Source organism: Erythrolamprus reginae, chromosome Z (assembly GCF_031021105.1).
Source record: "Erythrolamprus reginae isolate rEryReg1 chromosome Z, rEryReg1.hap1, whole genome shotgun sequence".
Classification (NCBI taxonomy): Eukaryota; Metazoa; Chordata; class Lepidosauria; order Squamata; family Dipsadidae; genus Erythrolamprus; species Erythrolamprus reginae.
The window spans coordinates 101,435,691-101,450,714 of NC_091963.1; the positions used below are offsets into that span (position 1 = coordinate 101,435,691).

Here is a 15,024-nt window from a genome sequence, read left to right on the forward strand (position 1 = left end):
TTACTAGAAAGGCCTGCTACCATTTAGCTTTTTGAGATCAAAAAGTAGGTTTAAACAAGCTTGCTGTTGTTGTTATTGTTAAGAATGTGTGCATAATTTTTTCCCATGAATATAAGGCCTATCTTGTGTTTAGAACCATTCTTGGAAATAAATATTGCTGCTTTGCCTTGTTATATGTTTTTTATTTGTAATTATATATTTGAATATTGTAAGCCACCCAAAATCATCTGGAGTGGATGCAGGGGTGGGTACCAACTTACCTCGCTGCTGGTTCGCTTCCTCCAGCATTGTAGCAGCCGTATCTTGTTGGTGCACACACACATGCACAGTGTAAATTCCACAATTTTTTTTAAAGCTGAAAACAAAATGGTGATGCATGCACAGTCCCAGAAACTCGGCTTCTATGCATGCAGAGAAGGGGTTTTTTTCCCAAAAAAACAAAAAAATAAGATGGGGCCCATGAACCGGCACTGACCGATCCAGTTTGGTGATGTCATCATGACATCACCAGCATGTCACTACCAGTTTGGACAAAAAGGTCTGAATAAGGAGAAACCCACGTCTGACTGGATGACTGTAATAAGACATAATAATGTAAATTTGTACTGCTTCATATCAATCTATTGCTTATTGATTTTTATTAAAATGTAAAGATGGAGATGTAAAGATGGAGATGTAAAGAAGTTTAGCAGTGACCAAAGGAGATGTCTACAGATGTGTTTGTGCTTGGTCATCACATGGTTTGGAATATTGATCTCGTATGGCAAGAAATATCAATCAGGGGGGAAAGAATGGCATATGTTTGGGTTAATTTACGATAGCATGAGTCTATAATAATATGAGTTAGTAAATCAAACATTTGGAAAGAATAAGTGAGGTTGAAATTTTTGGGAAAATATTCATCTTTAATCTTTCAGCCCTTATCCAATTTTGCTATTTTAGATGATTCCCAAACTTTCTCAATACAAGTGCGCCAGGTAGAAGATTATCCCGTGGACATCTACTATCTAATGGATTTGTCTAACTCCATGAAGGATGACCTCCATAATATCCAGAACTTAGGTACCAATCTTGCCATGGAAATGCGTAAAGTGACCAGCAACCTGAGGATTGGCTTTGGTGCTTTTGTGGACAAACCTTTGTCCCCTTACATGTACATTTCTCCTCCAGAGGCCATCGAAAACCCATGCTTTGAGTAAGTTCCTTAGTCAGAAGAAACACTGATGATTCTATCTTTGTTAAACGAGCCCAAATTCCCCAGCTGCAATTGAGATTAGCTCCCATCACCTTTTGCCAAATTGCCCAAAAATCAGGGGTGAAGGGTGTTGCAGCATAGAAGCATTTTAAACATCTCAGATTCCCTATGTCTAAAGCTACAATTTATAATCTGTAGTTAATGTGGATTCCCATTCCCTCTTTATCTTAAATATGTGCAGACAAAATGAAAATATTTCATTCTTAATATCAGGTAAAATATCAGGGGATTTTATGAGTTTCATTTTATCCATTTGCATAGCTGCCCATCTTAACAAGCAACTCTAGGGAGCAAAAAAATATATATATATTAAAGAAAAAAACAAAAAACAAGCAGCCAAAGGAAAAAAGCGTAGTCTATACAGCTAGGAGATAATAATAATAATTTAATAATAATTTATTAGATTTGTATGCCGCCCCTCTCCGCAGACTCGGATTCCTTCACATACTTAGAATGGATTCCTTCACATAGTTAGGAATCTAGATCCAGGCACTGAATTCAGAGCCTTATGAAAAGCCAGGAAGGTCGGGGCCTTCTTGTCTCCAGTTTCATAAGGTGAGCACCATCCTGCCAGACTGGATCAGACAGCCGGAACAACAAGGATGAGATGATCCCTCAAGTAACCCATTCTCAAACATTGAAGGTGTCAACCAGCCCCTTTAGGTATACCTGGAACAACACTGGCTCACCAAGTTCTATAGGTGTAGTAACTCTAGGAGTAAGTAGTAGCTAGGTTCCTCTTTAGCTGTTTCAATTACTTATTTTTTACTCTCATGGGAATAACAGCTATGGTGTCTAATGTGTTTTTGGGAATTACTGTGAGAGAGGGGAAGAGCTGGGTTAAGGACCCTTTAATTGAGCTCAGGAGAAATTGGTTGGATTGTTTAGCTTGGAGGGTGTGTAATGTGAAGCCAATGGCTTATGGCTGTGCTAAATTCTGTGGACTTCCTTGAGTTTTCAGTTTCCTGTTTCCTTTTCTAAGCTTAATATGCTATCTTTTAGCTTGAAACCACCAAATGATCACTGCCTACCAATGTTTGGCTACAAGCATGTCCTAGCTCTCACAGATGAGGTCAAACGTTTCAATGAGGAGGTGAAAAAACAAAGTGTGTCCAAGAATCGAGATGCACCTGAAGGAGGATTTGATGCCATCATCCAAGCAGTTGTCTGTGATGTAAGAGGCAATCTCTATTATCGGGGATTCAGAGATTCTATAAAAATATCATTTCTTTGGTGCCAATTAAATGGGCAAAAATGTATGGGTTGAGTTCCCCTTTGGGGGCCAGAGACATTTGGTTTTCTAAATATTGGTCACCTCTATGTTTTTATAAGTCAACCATACTTAGGTTGTCATATATAGTCATTGAAGGGATAGAAGGAGCATCCCCAACTTCAAGATGCCGCCCCGAGTCTTCGGAGAGGGGCGGCATACAAATCCAAATAATAAATAAAAAATAAATAAATAAAGAGTCAATTAGCCTGCCTACTTGGAGTTTTTTTTCTCTCTCTATCAAATATGGGAGTGGGTGACCTATTGGATGAGCTTTTTCTTCTTCTTCTTTTCTCCCACTTAGAATAGAATAGAATAGAATAGATTAATAGAGACTTTGGAGGTCTTCTAGTCCAGCCCTCTGCTCAAGCAGGAGAACCATACAATTTCAGATAAATTACTATCTAGTTTCTTTTTAAAAACCAAGCTATTCCAGTGGTTAATTGCCCTCACTGTTAGGAAGTTTCTCCTTAATTCTAGGTTGCTTGTCTCTTTGGTTAGTTTCTAACCATTGCTTTTTGTCCTGCCCTCTGGTGCATAGTAGAATAATTTGATCCTCTCTTCTTTATTGCAGCCCCTCAAATACTGGAATACTGCTATCATGCCATCCCTAATTCTTCTTTTCTTCAGACTAGCCAAATCCAAATCCTGCAGCCGTTCTTGTTTTAGTCTCCAGACCTTTGATCATCTTAATTGCTCCTCTCTGTAGTTTTTCCAAGGTTTTATCATCTTTTTTGTAGTATGGTGACCAAAATTGGTTGCAGCATTCCAGGTGTGGACTTAGTAAGGTTTTATAAAGTGGGACTAGTAATATGTATCTGTGTTGCTACTTTGCATTGTAACTGTTTACATTTTGTTTTATTATATGATCCTTACTGATTTTTATTATTGAATCTAATAATGATTTTTTTTAATTAAAAAAAAGCATGAAGCAGCCCCATAAACCACTTCTTTTCCACCATTTATGTTTCAGTCTTAAAGAGTTAACTAAATTTCCTCAGATTGGTGTTGTGAATATCTTTGTGGATTTCTTTGTGAGGGTTTCCTTTTGTTTTGAACATATCATGGAATTATTTTCTTACAGGACAAAATTGGGTGGAGACCTGATGCTTCCCACTTGTTGGTCTTCACTACAGATGCCAAGACACACATTGCTTTAGATGGGAGACTGGCCGGAATTGTAATACCCAATGATGGAAATTGCCACATGAACAGCAATAACTACTATGAAGCTTCCACCACACTGGTGAGCATATTTCATTTCATAGCCACAGGATTGGAATTAATATAGCTACAAAAATTGTTCCATTGTAGCAGATGATACATTTGGCTGGAATTCCATAAACTTTACGTTTACTTCCTCTATATTATCTAAGCTAAAAGTTAATTAGGCCTCCCCTAGCCTGGTCTCCTCCAGATAGACTTTGAGTAATGGAATTTGCAGTCAATGAGGCTATCTCCCAATTTTTTCCCTGAATTTATTTCGGGGTGTTCTCTTCTTCTGCACATGTGTAAAAGCTGAGTTTCTGGCACTGTGCCAGAACTTGTTTTCAGCTTTAAAAAATTCTTTTGGATTTTTTGCCACTATGCATTTGTGTGGGAGGAGCAGCGTGGGAGGAAGCGAACCAGCAGTGAGGTAAGTTAGAACGCACCCCTGGCTATCTGTATACTAATCACTAGGACTATGAACAATAATGTGACTCTATTTTGTCCATGTGCTCATCCCTGATTTAAAAAATGGGGCTTTTGCCATGTTAATTTAACTTTCAGCCAAACTATCTGATTTTTCAGATAGAATGATCTTATTTATGAGTGAAGCAGCATATAAATTAGATAGATAGATAGATAGATAGATAGATAGATAGATAGATAGATAGATAGATATTTTCTTGCTCAATAAAGGCTGTTTCTCCTTTATTAGCTAACCCAAAGTGGTGGTACTTATTCCTGTAGCTTTTTTCCCCTTCCCAGTGATAATAAAGAAAAGTTGGTCTTTGGGCTTTCAGAAGGAAAACAGCATTACTGAAGGACAGGAAGATGAATAGAAGGATGGCTTAGGTAGCTGGTAGGACTTTCTTGCAGATGTTTTATTACCCAAACTAGGAAACATCATTAGTGCTAGTTTGCTCCCAGTTTATATTCTAATGAGCAGAAGCCCCACTCCTTACTATCTCTGACGATGTTACTTAATTTGGGCAATGAAATGTCCACAAGAAAACTACCAAGCCAGTGGTGGATTCCTACCGGTAGGGTGCAACGGCATAATGTAGAAACCAACTACATTATTATCCATCAATTAAAATTCATTATTTGTATCAAACTTCAAAAATTCATCATCTTTAAATTACTAAATCCAATTTTTAATTAAGTGCTTTTAGGGCTAAAGAAAAACAGACAAAATACAAAAACAATCAGTGATATAATAGTCCCCCTCATCCATTTTCCTTCAATTTTTCAACTTTATCCTTTGTATATTTGTATTTTTTCCATCCCCAGAATCTTAACTCGTTATCTTTTCTCCTTTTCTTTTCTTTTTTCTTGTCTATTTTTCTGCTCTTTTTGTCTCTCTGACTGCTCTTTCCCCTTATTTCTTTTCCCCTTCTTTGATCATTACTAGTAAACTTATTAATCCCATCTTTTTTGGTATCTTCTTTTCCCCCTTGTTTCAATATATTCATACTTTTCAAAATAACAATCATCATAGTATTCATTAAAATAGTCCTTAATCTTTATTTCATTTCCAACAGTCTTTTCTTCTTCCTCCTCATATATCTCAATAATTCCCTCAGTTAACTCCTCTTCTATAGACTCCTCTTTTATTTTTAGTTCCGCTTGGATTTCATTTCTGGTCTTTACTTTTATTTCTATCCCCCAACTTCTTCTCCAGTCATTTAATAAGACAATAAACATTTCTATCACTTCCGCCTGATAATTTATTCTATGTTTATTGGATCCCAGTCAGCCAATCTTACTATTTCAACGCAGTCCACTTCTAATACAAGGTCTGCTCCCCACAAATCACCAAGTCTTTCATGCATGCCACAAAAATAACAAATCCTCTATTTTAAATGGTTCAGCTGCTACACGAAAAACTCCACAGCCTTGATTTCTCCACCCATCAAATGGCACTTCTGAGTTCAGTTTTTTCCTTTGTTTCCCAATTAAAAGATAAATCCAACTCACCAAAAAAGTTTTCTTCAACTTATTGACTTAGATGCTTATGTCTCCATCCAGTCTTTTATTGTAAAATTCCCAAATCTTGGGCTTTAGTTACAGTTCTTTTATGATTTTAACTCCCTGGTTTTTGTTTGCTATTTTAGCCGCTACTTCATTTCCAATCCCTTTGTTTCCCCCCTTTAAAATTTTAAATTGCTTTTAAAAGTTTCTTCTTTCAACCGATGGACTTACCAACCTTACTGTATTTCCTCCTCCTCTGTTTCTCCCACACAATATTTTGATCTTCTTTCCAGATGATGACCACCACATAAAAAACAATCAATTATTTTGTTATGTGGTTGCTGTGGCTTGGATGGCTTGATCTCAAGCTGATCTTCACCACTGCTGGACGAGGGCTCTAGTTCAGGTTCCTGTGGGGTATGCAGACCTCAAACAGGTCCCCGACAGTGTCCCTCTTCTTCCCTGTCCCTACAGGGCAGTTCTGGGTCAGTTACATAAGAACCGGACCCCCTCCCTGGGCAGCGGGAATTCGGGGTTCCCATGGAGTGCGGTGAAATCCGTACCACCATGGTGCCTGGCCACTGCCCTCTCTTGCTCTGGTCTGTATTTGCTGGTCTGTGCGCACTGCCATTTTTTAAAATATTTTTTTGCAATTTTTGGCTCTCTGAACATGCCCAGAAGCAAAATAGCACTGGGGTTGTGCACATGCACACCCAAAACATCACATTGCACACACAGCGCACTGGTAGGAAACGGTAAGCAAACCCGCTCCTGAACCAAGTTGAGACTGCATTAAAGGCTCCTAATACTCTGTTCAAAGTGCGATGCTGGTCCAGTGCTGGTGTAGGTTGTCAGCAAATTCTGAACAATGTTATAGTCTGAAGCTTTTTTCTTAAAGGTATATAATGTGCAGAGATATACTGCACCCTCAGTTATAATCCTGTAATTGAGACCAGACTACTCATTGTCCCATGAAGAAATCAGGTTTTGCCCTAACTTTAATAATTTCCCATATGGAATAAATTGCAGTTTTACACTGATCTGGGGAAATCCAAGATGGTGTACCTAAAATCTATGCTGGATGTAGTTTATTTACTTTCTGCTCCTAGAAATTCTTCCCAGTGACTTTGCTCTCTAACATTTTCATTCCTATAGTGCCATTCTAGATTATCTATCTTGCTCACAATAAAAAGTGACTGTAGATTAGAAAGAGTTTTGACTTTATCAGTTTTAGCATGATAATATGTTTACTGTAAATGTTTTGAAGATTTGGAAGAAAGGTGAGATACCAATGTTTCAATTAGATACATTACCTAGCTAATAAATGACATATTTCTATGTTCAACCATTTCCAAGCTATGATACCCACCCACCTCCCTATGTGCAAGCAAATTATTCATCTGACTCTCTTCATTTTTCTTTTCAAGGATTACCCATCCCTAGGTCTGTTGACAGATAAACTCTCACAGAAAAACATTAACTTGATTTTTGCAGTGACTCAGAACATAGTTGGTCTTTACCAGGTAAGAAAAAACATTGATCCACATTATGGTTAGGATATATTGTGGGACTGAAAAGTCAAAACAAGAAAAAGTTTGTTGGGTTGCTGTTCCCTTTTTTTTGTTGTTCTTCATTAGAAAAAAGAAACCAGAAGATTATATAAAAGATAGAAGAGGGTAATGCTACTTACTCCCTTTTAAAACTTTTAAAAAAAATCAGTCTGACATAGAAAAACTGTATCTCAATTTTCTTAGCTTGTATTTGTCCATTTAAGGGAAATCTCTGATGTTTTCTTTTCAGAACTACAGCGAGCTACTCCCAGGCACTACTGTGGGGACCTTGTCAAGGGACTCAAGCAATGTTTTACAGCTCATTTTGGATTCCTATGGGGTGAGTCTATGAATAGGAATGTCTAAAGGTTTCACTGGGTTATTGTCAAGATCTTTCTGACACTAGTCAAAAAAGGTAAATTCTCTAGATGTTAAAATACCAAGCTGGTGGGATGGGGTGATAAAAACATGCCTATGGGGTAGGAGCACAACTGTATAACTGAAACCCTGCTTTTTAAATGAATATTGTAATTGTGACATACATGAGAAAGAATGTAACTTTGATCACATGGTCACAGATTCCATTTTGACATTTTTTACTTCATCCAAATATGTTTCTTATCCATAACTAAATATTTAAAGCTCATACTTCCCAGCCATCTGCTTGATTAATATTTGTCATGTACCAAAGATAAACACAGAGTCTTCTAATTTAGGAGATGAATGGAGATACAAATAGGGAGTTAATTTCTAATGAACTCAGTAATTTTATTTGGAATTTAGGCATTTTTTTAAAGAAAAGTCAGATAAAATAATGGATAAATCACTGCACACAAATAAAATTATCTGATATATTGAACTTTAGTGGCGCAGTGGTTAGAATGCAGTACTGCAAGCTACTTTTGCTGATCACCAGCTGCCAGCAGTTTGGCAGATCGAATCTCAGTAGGCTCTAGGATTCTATCCTTCCAGATTATTGGGGGCAATATATGTTGACTCTGTAAACTGCTTAGTGTGTGTTGTAAAGCACTGTGAAGTGGTATATAAATCTAAATGCTATTGATATTGATATGAAGTCCTGTTGGATTGTTTTCCTTCACCTTAAAACTTCTGGCATTGCCTTCTTTTGAGTATGGCAGCAGAATGGATATACATTTATGTAGGCAGATATGAATCTAAATGCATAAATGTAGATAGCATGAAGCCCCAATTTCACATTAAAAATGCCATAGAAAAGTTGCTCTTTGTATTTCTTTTCTTTTCTATTAGCACTGAATCCATCTCCTGTTTTGGAGAGTGTCTTTGAATCCATTTGGACTCCTGGCAATGGCTTGGCATGTCTATGCAGTTTTCTTGGCAAGATTTCAGAAGTGGCTTGGCTTTTGCCTTCTTCTAGGTTGAGATAGTGTGTGTGTGTGACTGGTACAAGATCACCCAACTGGCTTTGTTCCTATGGCAGGACTAGAACTCATAGTTTCACGAGTTCTATTTGATGCCTTAACCATGGCCTTTTTTGTTTTATGTCGACTGAATCACTGAACAGTTTCTTTTAATAGTTAAGATTCCTATCTCTGGTGGTCGGCTGATAGATGCTTACACAAATCTACATTAGGAACTTTATAGCTGAGCAATCCTTGATTTCATAACAACATAGAACTGGAAGGAGCCATTTAAGTAATGAATCCAATCCCTACTTAGTACAGGAATTCAAAGCATCCTAGCAATCTATTTCATCATATCTAGTAAAGAGCAATCCAGCATGTCTTTGGATAAATTGGTTCAATGCTTAAGTATTTTTATTGGTAGAAAGTTTTTCCTTACATTCAAATGTAATCTGCATCCCTGGTAATATAAATCTTTTATTCATTATTCTATGCTCTGAGCAGACTTTTCAACATTCGTCTTTGAAATCCTTTAAGGCCTTTGAAGAATGTTATCATATATCTCCTCAACCTTCTCGTCTCAAGGTTATACATCCCCATTTACTTCCATCTCTTTTAATGAGACTTAGTTCTTAGACCCCTGACAATCCCTCAGTGCTTTTCACTTCATCCATTCCAGTTTGTCTGAATCATAAAGCTTTACTATTAGCCAAGATGGCCACAAAATGATAACATACTGTTAAGGAGTGTGCAGAACTCTTGAGTTATCAAGGACATGCACAGAGGAAAATGTGGGATTCCAGCAGATATCCAGGGCATAAGAGTAATTATTCAGTCATACAAAACAGATATATTAAAGTGTATAAAATAGTGTTTACTTTAGAAATAGCACATTCAAGTTAAACAGTCCAGTCATACACATTCAAATCAATACAGTAATATTATTACAAGCCTGTCTTTGTTTTACATATCAGATAGACATTGCAGCTTACAAATACATCAAACTATCGACGAATACGCAGAGCTTACTACATAAGTCACAATGAATCAACAGAAACTACAGAGAGAGCAGAGAGAGAGAGAATCATGCTTTCTGGCTCCCTCTTATGGCAATTTGCAACACTACCTCTTAAAGGTATAATATTTCAATACAAACAAACATTCATTGATAGCTTGTTTATGTATTGCAAATCCAATTGTTTTGTACATAGTACTAACACATAATGCATCAGAACAGAGCAAAGGTGACAATAATGTGATTGTGTCATCATGTTATTCTCTCTGATTGCAAGTAGGTGTCACATCATTTGCATTAAAACATGGTACACATGTCATTTGGCTTTCCTTGCCCCATATGCTACATATTCACCCCCCTGGTCCCAATCCCGCTTCAGCTATTCAGAATGGAACTATGCATTGAGGGTCTGATTAGCATCGGTTAAGGGAAAGCTATTGTCTGCTGTAATTTTGAAATATTCCTTCTGTTAATGCAGCCTTAAATTGCAGTTGCCTTTTTTCTTTTTTTTGCAGCAATGTTACATTGCTGACACATTTTCAGTGTGTAAACAACTTCTATTCCAAGATGTTTTTTACTGAACCAAAATAGTAGTTGAGTAGCTCTGCCTTTTCTTTGCTGTTTGTTAACATTTTGCCATCTTTACAGAGCAGCTGTTGCACTAATTCTTTTCTTGTGAGTATATCGAAGAAGCTCTTTTTGTTATTCTTAGCATCCTTTGCCAACATCCTGCTGAGCTTTAATCTCCCCATGTCCATGTCTACAGTTCTGGGCTACTTAGATGCCTCTCTTGTTTTCCATTATTTACCATACCAGACTTTCCCAATATTTTTCTCACTGGAATTGTTACTACCTTATTTTAGAAATTCCCATTCATATTTAATTGCTTTTCCCATTAGCTCCCCTGTCATGGAATGCTATTAATTTTTTTTTTCTTAGACTTAAGCTCAATTGAACATTCTTCCCAACTGATCTACATCAACTCTAACTAATTTAGGTAGATTGAAGGAGATACTTGAACCATGATTTAAAAAAAAAAAAAAAAGGTTTAGAGCCTGACAAATTTAAATTGGAAAGATTAGTTGGGTTTTTCGATGAGGTCCACAACTGTATGGAGGCTGATTTTATCTTTCTGTCCTTCCTCAGAAAATCCGTTCCAAGGTTGAACTAGAAGTCCGTAATCTCCCAGAGGAATTGTCCCTCTCGTTTAATGCCACCTGCCTTAATAATGAAGTCATTCCTGGAGTTAAATCTTGCGTTGGACTCAAGATCGGCGATACAGTAAGTTATGGGTGCACCATATTAAATGGCAGAAATAATTGTAGAGAGTTGCAATTAAAGCTACAATTAAGATGGTGATTTTTACATCACTTTTAAGAGGAATGTCATGCTCTGCTATCAATACCACAAACATGCTATAGGGTTAACTATTAACCCCATAAGAGCTCTTACAAACATTTATTGTAAGCTTTACTCCAAGATATTTAAAGGAATATTTCCTGAATAGAACATGCATCTTTCCATTATCAAGTTGGGGTTTTGTCTCTGTTTCCTGTCACCAATCTGGAAACGACCACTTGATATCAGTCCTATTTTAACAAATGTCATCTTGAAAAAAAGGCTATCATTGTTTTTAAATGCAAAGCTATGATGAATCTGAATTAATTTTAATTAAATTTAGAAACATAAATTCCTGCAATAGATAGGTAGATTTTCTGGTCAAAAAGCTGTTCAATTTTAAAATTGTTCTCTGCATTGTAGCAAAACAAAAACTCAAACATAAGATTTATGTTTTTCTAGTATCTGCATCCAGGCAGCAAATGTTTCACTCTAATATACTGCTATCACAAGAACCACCACTTCAGCCCTTGCAGTCACATAAAATAGCCAACCACAAGGAAGAAGCAAAAAATAGAGATAAGTGCCAAGGAAACGTGGGTCAAAAAGACCTCAATTATAGGACAGTACATTTTTTTTATTGCAACAATTACAATAAACCTGCTTCCCTCCTTCTTTATGAACAACCTGTTTGTAAAGAACCTATAACACTTTGACATTTCTAAAGTTTTGCAAGACGGTACACGAGGCAGCTTTTTAAACACAGAGATTTCCGAGGAGCATAATTAGATCCACAATATATTTATTTCTGGAAAGGTTGTACACAAAATAGACCGCAAACCTGGGAAATTTAAAACTTACTTTGAATATGTTTATGAGAGCTCATCCTCACATGTTCCTAGTTGCAACACGAAATTCAGACTTAGGGATCATTTTTATGTAATGCTTTTTCAAAACATTGCCTTCAACTCCTCTCCCTCCCAGTCACGGCAGCTTAAAGTAATATGTAGCTATTTTAGCTTTAAAGCAATTTCTCTCTTCTCCTAAAACAATGTTTTTGGAGAATGAATGTAGACTGTTTCATTGACCAATACACCGATGGCCACCTGTGATTTGACTAGCTCCTGTTGGTTACTTTAAGCTACCTTCTATATACTAGTACTGCCCCCCATGGATATTTTGGCACGGGCAGCCAAATAATTTATTTCTACAAAGACTCTTGCCTGTGTAATAGTCAAATGATTAAGTATTTGTTATTTGAATGAGCTATATGAACCTTAAGTCTACGGAGAGGGGCGGCATACAAATCTAATAAATAAAATAAATAAAAATAAATAAAATAAATTTCTAGACACGTTCTCTCCTCTTCCCAGGATGAATGCACATTTTAAAAATCCAATTTTTTTCCTGTTAGAGAGGTTGAATTATAGTAAAGAAAAAACATTCACTTGTGTCAGTAGCATGCCATGCCAGGGCATACAAATCCAATAAATGAAATAAATGAATGAATGAATGAATAAATAAATAAATAAATCTTAGTCTCTCCTTTAGTATGTGGCTTTTGCCTTGGTAGACCTGTGAGACACAAAGTGAGAGAAAAAGATTGGGTAGATAGTGAAGAGAAAATGTTTTTCTGCAAATTCAGAAATTTTGTTCATTGTCTGTCTGAATTGTGCTAGGCAAGGATGACAGTAACAGTAGCAAAAGAAAAGCAATGATTTCATGTTACTCAGCATATATAATATAGATTGTGACAATCATGGCTAGAAGGCCCTTCTCTCAGTCTTTATATCCTGGCAATTTCCTACATGGACTACTGCAAGGCATTCTACATGAGACCGATACTTGAAGACTATCTGGAAGCTGCAGCTGGTGCAGAATATGGGCACATTAATGATTTTGCACATTCTGAAGATTGTCTCTATAATACTTCTGCTGTTTGAGTGCCAGATTGGTTCCAGGTTTGATTAAAAATATTGAATTTCAAGCCCTTCATGGCATGGGATCAGATTACTTGAGAAACTGTATTTAGATTTCTTAGATTTGTATGCCGCCCCTCTGCGAAGACTCGTATTATCCCAATTACATTGATCCATCCTACCCAGTCCAGCAGGGAAAGTATGTACAGGCAATGCTGATGAAATAATTTCAGTTGGCATCATCTAGGAAAAAAAGAAAGCTGCTGCCCCACCATCATTCCTCTCAAGGTAAGATCTGCCACCACCTCTTGGCATTCTGGAAAGACCTTAAAACCTGCCTCTGCTGATGGATTAAGAAGAAGATTCATCTCTACCCCATTCTGTATTGGTTCCCATCTTAGCTAATTTTTGTTAAGTTAAATTTTAATATTTATCACACTGTAAATTACTCAGAATTGTTCGATAGTGAGCTGGACAGTATATACATTTAATTAATTAATATCTTGCTCCCAAAAATGAGCCCCCTCCCCCACCTTTTTTGGAAGAACATGATTAGATTAGTTTAGATTTATTGGATTTATATGCCGCCCCTCTCTGCAAACTCGGGGTGGCATATAAATGATAGCTTTGGCTCTGTCAATTGATGCAATAACTAAGGAACTAAAGAATAGCAGGCAAACTAGGAGTTGGTTGCTGACCTGAGGATGCTCTCTCCATCTTTTAACTTAGTTAAACTTAACTTTTTTAACTCTGTTCTTTGCTCGATTTTAATTTTGTTTTTAATTAAGTCACTTTTAATTGGTTTTATGGTTTGTATTTGTAAACAATCCATGGTCACTTGGATGGTGAGATGGATGGTGTCTAAATTTGATAATAAAATTACAAAATAAAATAAATCAATGGTTACTAGAGGAATAGAAATATTTAAAGTAAGTAATACTTTTTTGTTTCAGTTTTTTGCTGTCCACTACATAATCTTGCACTTAAGACAGTTTTCTCATTATCTCAGCCCAGCTTATTTATGATCTTGGAGACCAACTTAGAGGAAAAAGTAAAAAATAAGATGAAAATGATTTGAGGAAGGGATATGAAGATGAACAACAATTAAACCTTTTTCTTCCATTCACAAATTTTCCTTCTGAAATTATCTTCCCCTTTTTATTAGGGGAAGATGGATGGATATATATGTAGATTTATATATGTAGATTGTTCTGAGTTCAGGTTTTGCCCCGTGTAATATTTTGAGTGTCTATGCGACGTTTTGGTGAAATCACATTCACCATCATCAGGCTGAAGTTATAAGCTTCGTGCTGCTGTAAATATAGAATGTTTGCAACTGCCATTTGTTCCTTATATATAGTGTTGGGGGTGGAGATTTGGTTTGAATGTAGCAAATAGATTGGGTGACTATGTTTTAATGATTTTATTGGTTGGTGGAATCACATTTAGTTGAAGGATTGACATGGTGATGATTATGATATGTTTTTTTGTTTAAGGCTGGTTTCCAAATCTCTGGTAGGCGGGACGTGTCATCTCTTTTGTTCATGCTGAGGGGGTGCTTTTCTATCTCTATGGCTTCCATAATTATTCTTCTGTATACATTTTCTGTTTTGGAAAGTAATTTAGTTTTTTCAAAGTCAATTTCGTGCCCTGTGTTTTTAATGTGCTGGACAAGGGAGGAAGTTTTTTCTTCTTTTTTGACTGCATTCTTATGTTCTGCAATGCGTGCGTTTACTCTTTGATTAGTTTGTCCAATGTTATTATATATATAGTTATTAGATTTGTATGCCATCCCTCTCCGAGGATTCGGAGCGGCTCACAACAAAAGATGAACAGTACAAATCCAATATTTAAAAACAGTTTTAAAACCCTTAACATAAAAACAATCATACATCTCATGCAGACCATACATAAAGTGGAAACAGCCCAGGGGAATCAATTTCTCCATGGCTGATGAGAGAGGTGGGTTTTAAGGAATTTACAAAAGGCAAGGAGGGTGGGGGCAATCCTAATCTCCAGGAGGAGTTGGCCAGATGACATTGTTTCGTCGACAGGACCCAGAGAAGGCCAACTCTGTGGGACCTAACCGCTCGGATTTGTGGGGCAGAAGGCGGTCCC

At 36.8% G+C, this 15,024-nt stretch overlaps 1 protein-coding gene across 3 annotated transcripts in view; it reads left to right on the forward strand.

Annotated features, from left to right (window-relative positions):
- The window catches only part of ITGB3 (integrin subunit beta 3), a 93,739-nt gene that overhangs the window by 45,395 nt on the left and 33,320 nt on the right, over positions 1 to 15,024 (forward strand). For all 3 annotated transcript variants that reach the window (XR_011556872.1, XM_070727991.1, XM_070727992.1), the window contains exons 4-9: positions 943 to 1,195; positions 2,258 to 2,429; positions 3,610 to 3,771; positions 7,130 to 7,225; positions 7,503 to 7,592; positions 10,796 to 10,930. Coding sequence is in view for 2 of the 3 variants with exons in the window: in XM_070727991.1 (XP_070584092.1) it covers positions 943 to 1,195; positions 2,258 to 2,429; positions 3,610 to 3,771; positions 7,130 to 7,225; positions 7,503 to 7,592; positions 10,796 to 10,930 (908 nt within the window). In the remaining variant the exon portion in view is untranslated. The remainder of the gene's footprint in view (positions 1 to 942; positions 1,196 to 2,257; positions 2,430 to 3,609; positions 3,772 to 7,129; positions 7,226 to 7,502; positions 7,593 to 10,795; positions 10,931 to 15,024) is intronic.